The sequence below is a fragment of the Hippichthys cyanospilos genome, chromosome 2, assembly GCF_059441005.1.
Source record: "Hippichthys cyanospilos isolate Australia breed blue-spotted pipefish chromosome 2, RoL_Hcya_1.0, whole genome shotgun sequence".
Lineage (NCBI taxonomy): Eukaryota > Metazoa > Chordata > Actinopteri > Syngnathiformes > Syngnathidae > Hippichthys > Hippichthys cyanospilos.
In genome coordinates this window covers 17,162,751-17,175,355 of record NC_142370.1, presented here as the reverse complement: position 1 = coordinate 17,175,355, position 12,605 = coordinate 17,162,751, and the positions used below count along the sequence as shown (strand labels likewise).

Sequence of the window (12,605 nt, the reverse complement as noted above, 5' to 3'; positions counted from 1 at the left end):
ATCAAAAGCGACTTTAGTGAAGGATCTGTTATTCCTTTAACAGTGTGAAACATTCATTGCCCATGGCAACCACTTTAATCAGCATCCAATTGACTGGCTGGTGAAATTCCAATTAAATGTGAGGGCAATGATTGACAATCGTGTGATGTGCAGACAAATGCGCATACATATGATGGAGCTGGCGGTGCTCCACTTTAGCCATAGGTCCACTTGGAACCGATCCAGCTGTTACACCCTATATGGGATTGATTGGTCTAGTGTGGAGTAGAGGGGAGTTGATGTAATTGCCTCAAATTTTGCATTATGAACAATCACAAATGCTTCATTTATCCTTATTTGTGCGCATCCTTGTCTATGATACTCCTTTCTTCTGTACAATTTGATATGTCCCCAATGTATCCCCTCAGGGACCGTTTGTGGTCTCTTATGTACTCCCTTGTGAAACTGGGAAGTTGGACGATGGAATGAACAAATTTAGAAACCTGTCAACTTCAGATTTGGTCATAGTGCAAAACAATTATCCTTAAAGAAATAATCCGATGATGTATGTCCAACGCTATTGTGTCCAATCCTTTCATTACACAGGTATTTCATATCAAAGATAAAGCACATAAATAAAGGAACAGGGCGCTGAAATTTCACTCATATGATAAAACCATGTCAAAGTTCAATATGGCACGACCACTCAGTTATCAGACAACCAGCAGTGTACCATCCCTTGGCTAAAATAATGTGAGAATTACGTGGAAGAAAATGGTCAAAATACAACATAAGGGCTCAGTCTTTTGGTATTTGGTACACAAACAAACAAAAAAATGCCTCTAACGATATCAATAATGTGCAATTTTGATTGACCCTGTCACATAGGAATGTATTGACCTCATGTAAACAATGCAGCATCTCGTAGGAGTTCTTTGTCATATTTAGCCTGTTATTTAAGTACAAGATTCTTATCAGCCATTTTTTCTTAATGTGCATCTCTCAGCATGTTATAGTTGATCATTAATGCCCTTTATTACTATCGCTGGATGTAATTATGTGAAATCCCAAATGCTCTCTTTCGAAAATAGCTGGCGTAAAGTGAATTGCAATGTTGAAGGCAGTGGTGTGGTCGCTCTTATCTCACATGATAAATCATACTATTCAACACACATGTATATCTGTTAAGCATAAGTAGTATATGGCACGGTAAGTTAATTGAATGGACTTGATTATATGTTATTCATTTCTTTTATAGGTAATGATTCAAATGAATATTCCACAGACAGTACATTTCCAAGAGATGACACTGTGAGTGGAACATGTCTCTAATAAAAAGTACTGTATATATATTTCACAACAGTACAACTGGGATACTTTTTCACCGGTGCTTTGAACAGATATTTGAACATTCTTTTCATTTCACTTCTTTTCATCCTTTTTTTAACTGACCAATACAACAGTACCTGCTAATTCATATTCACTTCAGATATATGGCTTTGTGAGTGCCAATGGATTTGAAAGGAGAGTAGAAACTACATAAAATAGATACAAAATTCATTGAAGTACAAGCACACCTACTAAGACATTCTCTACTTTTGGAAGATGTTTGTGTGCAGCTTTGCTTGAGGTCTCCTTATTTGTGCCACTACTACTCTGGCGCCCCCCTAGCTACTTTGCATAAAACTACAGTGAATTATTGAGAGGCAAGTATAATTTAGTGGCAGTGTGTAGGAACTGATAATAATAATGACTGTAGCATTGTGCTGTATATATTTACGCTCCTCTACCTGTGTGAGAGGTATTGCTACATTTGTACCTATAAAGTATTTTACTGTTGATTGTCTTTATAAGAGACAGTAAGCGTTGCACAGCTAGCTTGGAGAATTATGAGTGTTACGCGACAATGGCCTAGTAAAAAAGGAAAACATTTAGGTGTAAAAACAATGCACATTGCCACAGAGCTGGAAAAAAAAAAAACATGGGAAAACAACCTAATATGCCTGACGATGTGGTAGTCACCTTGTAAAGGAACACAACGCACCAACTGCTTTTTTTTTCCCTGATCGTATCCAAAAATGTCTTATGCGATTGGCACTCATGCAGATAGTTGAGTCTATAGTGGTAACAAAATGTTGTGTACACACTTTTAATGGTGTATGCACATTTTGATGGAAGCGATTTAATTATTTGTTAATATGTACTTGTTTTTTTGCCTGTCTGTCAAAATATCTCTTGCGAAACTGGTCTGTAATACAAAAAAGTGTTAGGGACCACTGATGAGTAGTTCAGAGGCAAACAAGAGTCACTGATGGACTTTTTTTTTTTGAATAACACAGACACTGCAAAAAATGAAAACACTAGCAAAATATAGATCAAAACTGGACTAAAATGGTAAATACTAGAACAGATCTATAGAAATAAAGTGTTGTATATGGATATTTCATCCATTTCCTAGAGCCATCTTCACAAATGTCGCAGGCTTGCTGGTGCCTATCTCAGCTGACGTCGGGCAGTAGGCAGGGGACACCCTGAATTGGTTGCCAGCCAACTGCAGGGCACACAGAGATGGACAACCATTCACGTACCTAATCACACCTAAGGACAATTTACTATCTCCAATACACCTGCCAAGCATGTTTTGGAGTGTGGGAGGAAGCCAGAGACTCCAGAGAGAACCCATGTTCGGCATTACAAAAAGTTAAAAGCTTACATTCTTTGAGCCCTTAATGTGTGTTTGAGATCATTTAAAATTGAATGTACGTAGCTCCAATATTTAGGAGCACACACTGTAATCAGCTTGCAATGTAAATATTTACACTAACTGTCATGTTCACTATAGCAGGGGTGTTCATTGCGTAGACAGCGCTTGACCGGTCGCAAAGGTAGTAATGGTAGATCACGTGACGTCGTGTGGCATCGTGATATCACTCCACATGTTTTAGGAAACAACATGTGAATGAAAATGCGCATCTGGGCTATGTTACTCATGTCTGTATATTCGTCCAATGACAGTGAGGGACAGAGTCTGACTGACTCAGCTTACTTTTAGGTTTGCAGTCCTGTAATAAGCCTAAATTTGCTTCTTCTTTCACAAAGGCGGCGAAAAGCAAAATGCCCCTGGCAGGAAAGACACATTTACCCGGCAGAAACTAATCGGGGTGGGACAACTTTTTTTTTTTTTTTTTTTCCATTTTTTGGGACAGAAGTGCAAAGAGATATATGGGAGAATGTGCTGTATGTCAAACCTCTGCTTTATAGTAAAACAGACAAACATTGTGAGAAGGACAGCTAATGCTTCAAATTGAAATGTACCATAACAAAAAAATGTATGACAGACACCATTGGCTTTGGTACACACTTCCTTATGGAAGCACGGTCGCAACAGCAGTTGACTCGATAATTTTTTGCTCTCAGAGAGTATGCAGTTCCCAATGTAAGAAACATTGTTCTGAAATCACATTCATAACACGGTGTTCTGAAATCACATTCAAATCGCAGCTCAGGGTGCCCAAAAATGTAGCATCTTGTCATGCGGTCGACCAAAAATAGCTTGGTGGTGGACCTCGATTGATGCATTGGGCACCCCTGGACTAAGCTAATACGTCTACAGCAATTTGTTTGCAGTTGACTTGTCGTGCCCTAACCTAACCTAACCGCTGCCCCCACTAAAGTGAGTGGAACAGAAGTTGGTCAACAACCAAAACAATATTCAACTTTACTGGTCGTGTGGTCACGTAGGTGCCGGCATGAAAAATGTACTCGCACTTACTCGATTTTTATGTGCAAAACGCCATCGTTTATGGACAGTCTGGAGCCCCAATTTCCATGCATTTCGATGAGGGAGTTTGCTTAGAAATATACTAGAAGGCATGCATATGACACACACCGTGAAGGCATCATTGCAGGAGTGTGCGAAGACAGACTGTAGGAACGTGTGTGTGCATTGACCAAAAAGCAGCAAAGTGCACGCGCACACGGACGTATGCAAGCATGTCCTACCTCCATACTTGTCCCAGCTGTAAGGCGTGGAGCACCGTCTGAAAGACCCACATGCACACGGTGCAACATCTCCGAGGTCGCCCGCCCCTCTCGGCCGTTGAAGACGGGCAAGAAGACGCGGGGACGGAGGTCGCGTTGGCCGCGTTGCCGCGCTGGTCGCTGTCCTTGGTTCCAGATAAAGCGGCGTCGCGGGTCGCTTCGCCCGCCGCTCCGTCCGCGCCGCTCAGCTCCGAGTAGTCGTACACGAACCACCTGAAACTGAGAACCTGCACGACGGCGGACGGCACCACGACGAAGACGAGCGTCAGGCCGAACCACCAATAGTCGTCTCGCAGGTAGTAGTCGGCGGCCAGCCACAGGTCTGTGGCACCGTCGGAGAAGAAGACGAGAAGGGCGCACAGTATCCAGCAGCAGTCCAGCAGAGTGTACGCCTGGCCGCCCGCGGGGCCGCGCAGGGGCCGGGCGGTGGCAGCGGCCGCCGCGGGGGAGGCGGCGGCGGCGGTGGCGGTGACGGCGGCTTGGCCTGGCTCCGAGAGGCTCCTGGGTGGGTTGTCATCTTCCACGGCCACCGCTGCTCCATCAGACTTAGCGGCCATGTTGGTTGGGGTAGGAGAGAAAGACGGAGGAGGTGATGGAGGTGGGGAGGAGGAGGACGGGGGATGACGTCATAAATAGCCTCATCAGCAGCCAATTAAGCGCCAAGGAACATTTGGACCGCTCGCAAAAGCCTGCGCAGGTTCTGCATGTCTGCCTGAGAAAATCCACTCAAAACACATGCATGTGGCTGCAGATTCATTCTCGCAGAGGTGGAGATACTGCAGGGAGTAAAGAAATAAAGAACGAACGCCTCAAAACAAAGCACGAACGCTCAAGAAAATTGCTTGCACAAACAAATTCACTTTAATTGAAAATCATAAAATATTTCAGCAAAGGTCAAACGCCGCCTGTTGAAGAGGATCATGTCAGAACAAGCACAGATTTTGTATTTTGAAAGAAAGGGGAAAAACCGCTCATGGCTCACCACCAAACAAAACGTTACAAGAACAACAGATACTTTTATATCTCGTTCATTTTATGTGTACACAAAGGAGGTTTTGTTTCCATTTTTATTTGGGCCAAGAATATTGTCATGACCTGCCACGTCTCCCCCTTGTGGGGCTTTGTCTTATTGCAGGACAGGCCTAAGCAAGTAAGAGGTGGAACCACCGGCTGCGCACCTGTTCTCAATTCCATCATCTATTTAGCGCAGCCGGAGCAGGGCGGCGGCGACGGATTATTCTCTGAACCTCCGTTGCGTCTGCGTCCCTTGCTTTTCGAGTTTTTCCCGAGTTTCTTCTTGTCGTATTTATTAGTCCGTCTCCTGGTTGTCTCCCTCAGTTGTTACTTTACTTCGTGAGTATTTTCCGAGCTTTCTTTTGTCGTTACCTTTTCTCCCCTCGAGCCCGTTTTTCGAGCGCGCTAACTTGTTTTTGACACAATTTTCGACGTAGCCGTCCTGTTGGTTCCGCCCCTGTCGGGTTTTGATTTTTTTTTATTCTCCATTCCCGTTCGCGTGTTACGTGCTCATTTTGTTATTAAATTTCCCCATTTGTTACTTTGTGTTCAGTCTCTGTTGGGTCCATACACGCCCGTTATCTCCGGTGCCGCAAAGCGTCACAAATATCTACATACCATTATGACCTTCACCCCTTGCTTTCAATGTACTGTGATTATTTAGTGTTTTACTCTTTTAATGTTTAATCCTGTTAGAGAAGCCAAAGCGGTTAAGGGGCTCTTATCGCGGATATTCAACTAGCTTTAACTATGTTACGATGTAAATTTCTCTCCCTGAACCCTTCCAAAGTGTTATTTTCCTTCATTAAAGGTAGTATGCATATTTTCTTTGCATGCACCTGTGAGAGCTTCAGGGGCATTATGGTGAATGCAGCAAACCACACTCCTCCTCCTGCTGTCCGTAGCAGACATGGCGACCTCCGGAAGAGTGCCACCCCCATGTAATAAAATTAACTAGACCTAAATTGTATTCAAAACATACTGTTGGTCATTAAGAACACATTTATTTGCAACTTTTTGAAATTTATAATTGATAAATTTATTCATTTTTAATAAAAAAAAAACGGTCCAAATCTTACACAGTGTCACTTGAATGCATTTCAGAGGATTCCTAGCTTCTTGTTTGCTCTCAGCACCACCTCGCTCAAGCAGGTAAACATAACTTGCGAGAGACATGACGAGAGATGCCGGGCCGCGTGGGCTGCACACGAAATAATGTTTTGGAGATGATTTAGTTTAATGGTACGCGTGCACCGAATGCGAACGAGGCGAACAAGCGGAGCGTTTTGTATTGTAGTCAATGGAGTTCGCGTGACTGGGTGCGAATGCACGTCGGGCGACTCGAATGGAGCGACGCAAATGGCCGTGCGCGGTCACGAGAAGCGCCTTTCGAGTGAAGTTATTTTTTCCGCGTTTCGAGTCGCCACAGCCAATCAACTTTGGGAACATTCAACGGTTCACGCAGGGGGCAGGGATGAATCATGGCGCTCACTGGGAGCGATCCAACACGGCCAGCTGAGCTTTCAATATGAAACAGAGCCAAGCAAGAGCCCTCACCTGGCTTGTCGAAAGGCGGAAGCGAGAACTTGGGACTACTGATATGTGCAGCGTTTGCTTCACTTACCAGCTGTTGAACCGTAGTTACTGTGCTAAGCTAACGATAGCGCAGCATTGTCAGCACAATATTTAGCACGGTCTCGGCCACTCGATTGCGACATTGAAAGTTTTATTTTTTTGCAGGCGAGTATTGCCGCAAAGAATAAAGGTGCTGTCGGTGAAATTATTGGCTCTGTCACATCCCGGAAAAGTGAAAGTTCTCAGCAATGCTCTTCTTTCCGGATCTACCGTAAAGTGCACAGCAAGCTCGCTCCACTCCCCTCCCCTCTCCTCGCGCGATTAAAAAAAAAAAAAAAAAGTGGACAAAAAGTACAACAGCGACAGAAAGCCCCGTCCATACGTTTGTGATGTGATTTTTTAAATTAATTATAATGTGATTCTAAATTAAGTAAACATTGTAAACAAGTAAACATTGGCCAAAATTTCTCCTCCCTGACTGAAAAAGAAAGTAAAAACATGAACAACTCCTGGGACAAGGAGAACGTGTATTTAGTTTTCCATGAGCAGAAGGATGGGCAGTGTAGAGCAGTGGTCCCCAACCTTTTGATCACCGCGGCCCGGTCAACGCCTTCAACTTAGACTGCGGACCGGCGGGGGGGGGGGACTAGAAGTCTCACTTCCGGGTTGAAAGTCACACAAACAACTCATATTTAATAAGTAAAATATATATTATACCAAAGGTGACATATGCGTATGTCTAAAAGCATAATGTTGTCCTCAAACACAAAAAGGGTATCCAGTCACCCAACCATACTGTGTCTGTGTACAATGTTGTGGTGATATTTAATTGGACAAGCTCCAGTAGCTGTGTGACACAACACAGGGATGACAAGGGAGGCCAATAAGAAAGTCTCATTATTTGCTGCGATCGTTCACATACCTTCATTCTCACGTCTCTATGAATCAAGGATATAACTTGAAACCCATTTCTGAACTTGGTGTAGTGAAAAGCGGAAACTCTTTGTGATGATACTGATTGAGCCAGCCAGGTTACAATAATCTTCAGATAAGAAAAAAAAAAGAAAAAAAGAGAACTAGTATGAATTGTTGATTGATTATGACCACTTTCAATACCCCTTATTACCCCGGTCTGAGCTACCCCAGCAAGGCTTTGCAATCAAACGGGCTTTCATATGCTGGCATGACTGACTTAATGTCTTACTGCCTCTCGAAAAGTGCCACATAACTTTGCGGCTGCAACCTTCTGTGGTCTAGCCGGGAACGGTGGCCGTTTCTGAACCTCCGCTTCATGAAACATCTGTACTCCTTGCCTCAGATATCCCATCGGACAACAGTCCAAATTTAAGCATCTCAATCAGGACATAAAGAGGAACTAAGTGTAGTCATTTTATTATTGTTACTTGGCTTCTCACTTAACTTGAATTTTAGGACTTCAGAAAAGGAATTACTATTTGTAGGGAGTATCATTACTTAAGTAATTTTACTGCTATCAATAAGAAAAATATAACAAATACTGTTAATTTTTGAGCATGTTTGTATTTCTATTGTCCAATAAATTGGGAGGACCATTAATTGAGCTGCTTTAATGCATGAACAACCTTAAATAATGACATTGCAGAGAGTGGATTCCATTTATTCCCTAGTGAATAAAAACAAATAAATGATTGCATCTACGCTTTTAGTCTCTCACCAAAATGTAAAGGCTTCTTCTCATGCACATGTCCTACTATTTCCTGTTGGTGTTTCTCACAAGTGCAGCAATTTTCCCAACAAGATGCACATATCCTATTAACTGAGTCACAATGAATTAGAGAGAACAGGAAGCTCATTAAAAGGTCTCAGATCAGTGCACACTCATACACAATGAATCCCAGTGATATTAAATGTACAATTTGCACTGTTCCCACCCTGCTTTGAACATTGGTTTAATGTCAATGAACGCATACTACCATAGTCTGAATTTAATTAAAGTATAAACAAAAAAACATAAGAAAGACATTGATCTGCATACGAATGTCAGTTTGTTGTTATCACTTAGGCCAGCGTTGATACATTGGCACCATGTATGCATTTTTGTGATTTCATATTTTCTTTTCAACAAACAAGAGACAAACGCAGACCTGCCTCCATGTACAGTCAACAGTGCATAATCCGCTGCAAATGAAAACATGCTTTATTGCAATGTGTTTTTAATGATCGACTGTTCTGCTCGTTGGCCCATGGCTCATTTCGTCATGGCAGAGAGAGTGAAGACTGACAAAAATGTCAAAACAAAAGCGAAATTCTGGTTGAATTGCAATGTCCTTGCTGGCATTTTCTATTGTGTTAGTGGAAAACCCCCAATGCGTAGAATAACTAGTCATCCTGAAGACCAAACGGACCGTTGCAGACCTTCTATCCACTCCTTCCCCTTTTTGTATTAATCAGCGGCATACAAATCTTCTATTTCCTATTTTGCATGCCACCGAAAATGAACTGGAGTTGGTTTGGGCTATTTTAGCTAAAACATCCGCACCTTCCACCCACCTTTCTGTGTGGTGTTTGCATGTTCTCCCTGTGCTTGAGTGGGTCTTCTCCGGGCACACATGCACGGTAGGTATTTGACACTCTGACTTGCCTTTCGGTGTGATGGCGAGTACGAATGGGTGTTTGTCTTCATCCTGGCCAAATCTGGCACTCTTTGTCAAAGGATTGGACACCTCTGCAAATGACTAAAGAACATCTGTTGTGACCCTGTTTGATTCACGTTTGTTTTTTGTGTACCATACTTGTGTTATGTTGATCTCAGTTGAAATTGTTGCTCTTAAAATTTGGTTGAAGCCCTCACCAAATCCACTGCTTGCAAGTGTACGTACACTACCGATGTCAAATAAATCCATCGCAAGTCAGAGGGGTGATTGATGTTTCCTTAGGGAGGCACTGCTGATTGAGAGTAACCGCAGGCTGGTGGCACTGATCCCACAATAAAATGCACACTTCTACTTTTTGTGCACCATAAATAAAACTACTCCTGCTCCTTTATTAACAGCTTGATGTACTAGGAAACGAGACATATGCAAAAAATGTTAACGATGAGACAAGCAAGAAGGTAACAAAATCCAACAATCATAAGAAAGGCTTTTTATGGACCCTGCTTTTGAAACATTCATTTAGGAAAGAGACTATTGAAATTGATGGGGAAAATAGCAATTTCTCATGACTATTCAATTGCATTGAATACAATATACACAGGTGGCGCAGTGGTTAGCATGTCCGCCTCACAGTTCACCTCGCTCCGGCCTTCCTCTGTGGGGTTTGCATGTTCTCCCCGAGCCAACGTGGGGTCGCTCCAGGCACTCCAGCTACCGCCCACATTCTATAAAAATGTATGGCAAGTGAATTGGACACTCTAAATTGCTAAACTACCAGACCGTAGAAGTGCACTATACACAGATACACCCACGCATGCACGCTCACATAGCACGCACGGAAACATGCACGCTCATACACATACACAGGCACGCGCACACACACAGATTTAAACCGAAATCTCTAGACATGGACAAACCACTCATTCACCACTGTGAAACCTAAAAGCTTAGAGATTTATAAAGAAATATGACTGTTATTCAACATCTCAGAGCGTGTCTATCAAGGCTGAAGTTGCATTTCTATTTTCATGGAAGTAATAAAACTGTTTTACAGCCCAGTACAATACTTCATAAAAACACATAACGGTTGTGAGACAGATTTAGCACGTTTTTAGCGCCAGAAATAGTAAATCCCTCTTTTGACAACTTTGTCTTTATGTTCTACGTTAAAGTGTGGATGGTGTAGTCCATACTCTGAACAGTACAAGCAAGAAGAAAACAAAAAAATATTGGCAGCAATGATATACTGTTACAGTATATATATATATATATATATATATATATATATATATATATATATATATATATATATATATATATATATATATATATATATATTGTGGCGTACACTAGGACCATGTCTCTCACCCAGTAGGCATGTCTCTATGATCCTTTGATGCTTTGAACCTGTTGGCTTTGTCTTTGCTGTTTTGGACTTTGTTGTATCAGTTTTGTGATGGCATGCGAAGAGTAAAGATCTCCACTAGCACAGCAACGTGTGGTTTCTTCGCCTTCGCCACATTGGTGACCCCGGACGTTAGAATGGGTGACCCCGGATGGGTCATCTTGCCATATTATTATCCCAGACGTTAAAAAGTTTCGTCAGGCTGTTGGAGATGTAGTCTCGCCACATGGGTGACCCGGACGTCAGAATGTTTCAGCGAGGAATCACCGCAGACGTCCCACATCGTGACATTCCTCCATCAGCCTACTATACGTCAGGTAATGCAGCAAGCTGGTACCACGTCAGCCAGCCAACACCCCGACGAGGGTCCTCTCACCCGTCGCCCAGTCCCTTGGCACACCAGGGATCGAGCCAGCCAGCAACAGGCTGGTACGGGCGCTGGTGAGAACGGCTGTGCAGTCCAACTTCGGAGTCCCTGGCCGTTGACCGGGATCTTCCAGCCGGGCGGCCTCATCTACTACCGATGCCCGTCCGGCCTCAGCAGTAGACCTCCAGCCATCATCATTCAGCCGCCCCTCCGATTCACCATGCCCGCAGGTATGGTCCGAGTATACATCGGAGCGGGTCAGTTGGTGTTGGTGCCGCAGCAGGTTCATGCCCAGGCACAGTCTGGGACGCAGCCGTGACCGGCCGTCCCTCGGAGGCCACTGTGCCTGCCAGCATGCGGGTCAGCACTGCCACTCCGGCTCCTGCGGAACTTCAGAACATCCCTTTGCCAACGCTACCTCATGGTTTTCACGCTGAGCGTCTCACCCTTACTCCCGTCGCACCTGGGGCCCTGGTGTCACATACACCGCCCAGGACCGGACTGAGTCTCAGGGTGCCAGACTGGTGAATACCCTGTGGGGTTTTCCGTTATGCCTTTCTGGGTGTTCGGGGGGGAGCTGTGTGGCGGACACTAGGACCATGTCTCTCACCCAGTAGGCATGTCTCTATGATCCTTTGATGCTTTGAACCTGTTGGCTTTGTCTTTGCTGTTTTGGACTTTGTTGTATCAGTTTTGTGATGGCATGCGAAGAGTAAAGATCTCCACTAGCACAGCAACGTGTGGTTTCTTCGCCTCGCCACAATATATATATATATATATATATATATATATATATATATTTTTTTTTTTTTCTTTTTTTAAATAATGGTTATAGCGTTTCTAAATATAAATTGTGTAGTCTAAAGTCTCAGTGTAGCCCTTGGCCATCTCCCAAAGTAACCACCGCAGTTTCAATTATTTAGCTTCAGTAGTAAGGATGAATTACTTGTGTCCAAAAGTGGTACTCGTCTTATTATGATATTAATGGGCCCTTGATGAGAGAGGAAGACAGAAGACTAAGAAAGATTATTTCTTGCCGCGCACACACTAAAATATTCAGTTTTAATTGCATTATTTTCGCTCGGTTGAAGAGTCTCATGTTTTATTTTACATTATTTATTGTAAATCCATCCATCCATCCATCTTCTGAACCGCTACGCCTGACAAGACATTGCATCATCCACCTCTGGGGCCTTGCCACCTAGGAGGTTTTTTTTTTTTTTTTACCACCTCGGTGACTTCAGCCCAAGGGATGGAGAGCCCCCCTCAGAGTTTCCAGACTTTGCTTCCTTATAGGAAGACGTGTTGGTGGAACTGAGGGGGTCTTTGAAGTATTCTGCCCACCGGTTCACAAAGTCTCGAGTTGAGGTCAGCAGCACCCCATCTCCACTGCACACACTGTTAATGGTGCACCGCTTCCCCCTCCTGAGACGCCGGATGGTGGACCAGGACTTCTGTCCGGAAGTCATTTTTCAAGGTCTTGCTGAACTCCTCACTGAACAGGAAATTTACCATACCAGGGTTCTGCGGAGTACGCTCAACCTCATCAGGGACACAACACAACCTGTTTGAACTGTTGCCTTCAGGCAGA

The 12,605-nt window shown here is 43.6% G+C and overlaps 1 protein-coding gene across 1 annotated transcript in view; it reads right to left on the bottom strand.

Moving 5' to 3' along the window:
• Window positions 1-4,720, bottom strand: part of LOC148427612 (XK-related protein 7-like) — a 30,599-nt gene extending 25,879 nt beyond the window's left edge. Inside the window, exon 1 of the mRNA XM_088408447.1 lies at window positions 3,982-4,720. Within this exon, the coding sequence (XP_088264573.1) occupies window positions 3,982-4,577 (596 nt within the window). The 5' untranslated portion in view covers window positions 4,578-4,720. The remainder of the gene's footprint in view (window positions 1-3,981) is intronic.
• Window positions 4,721-12,605: the final 7,885 nt, after the last annotated feature.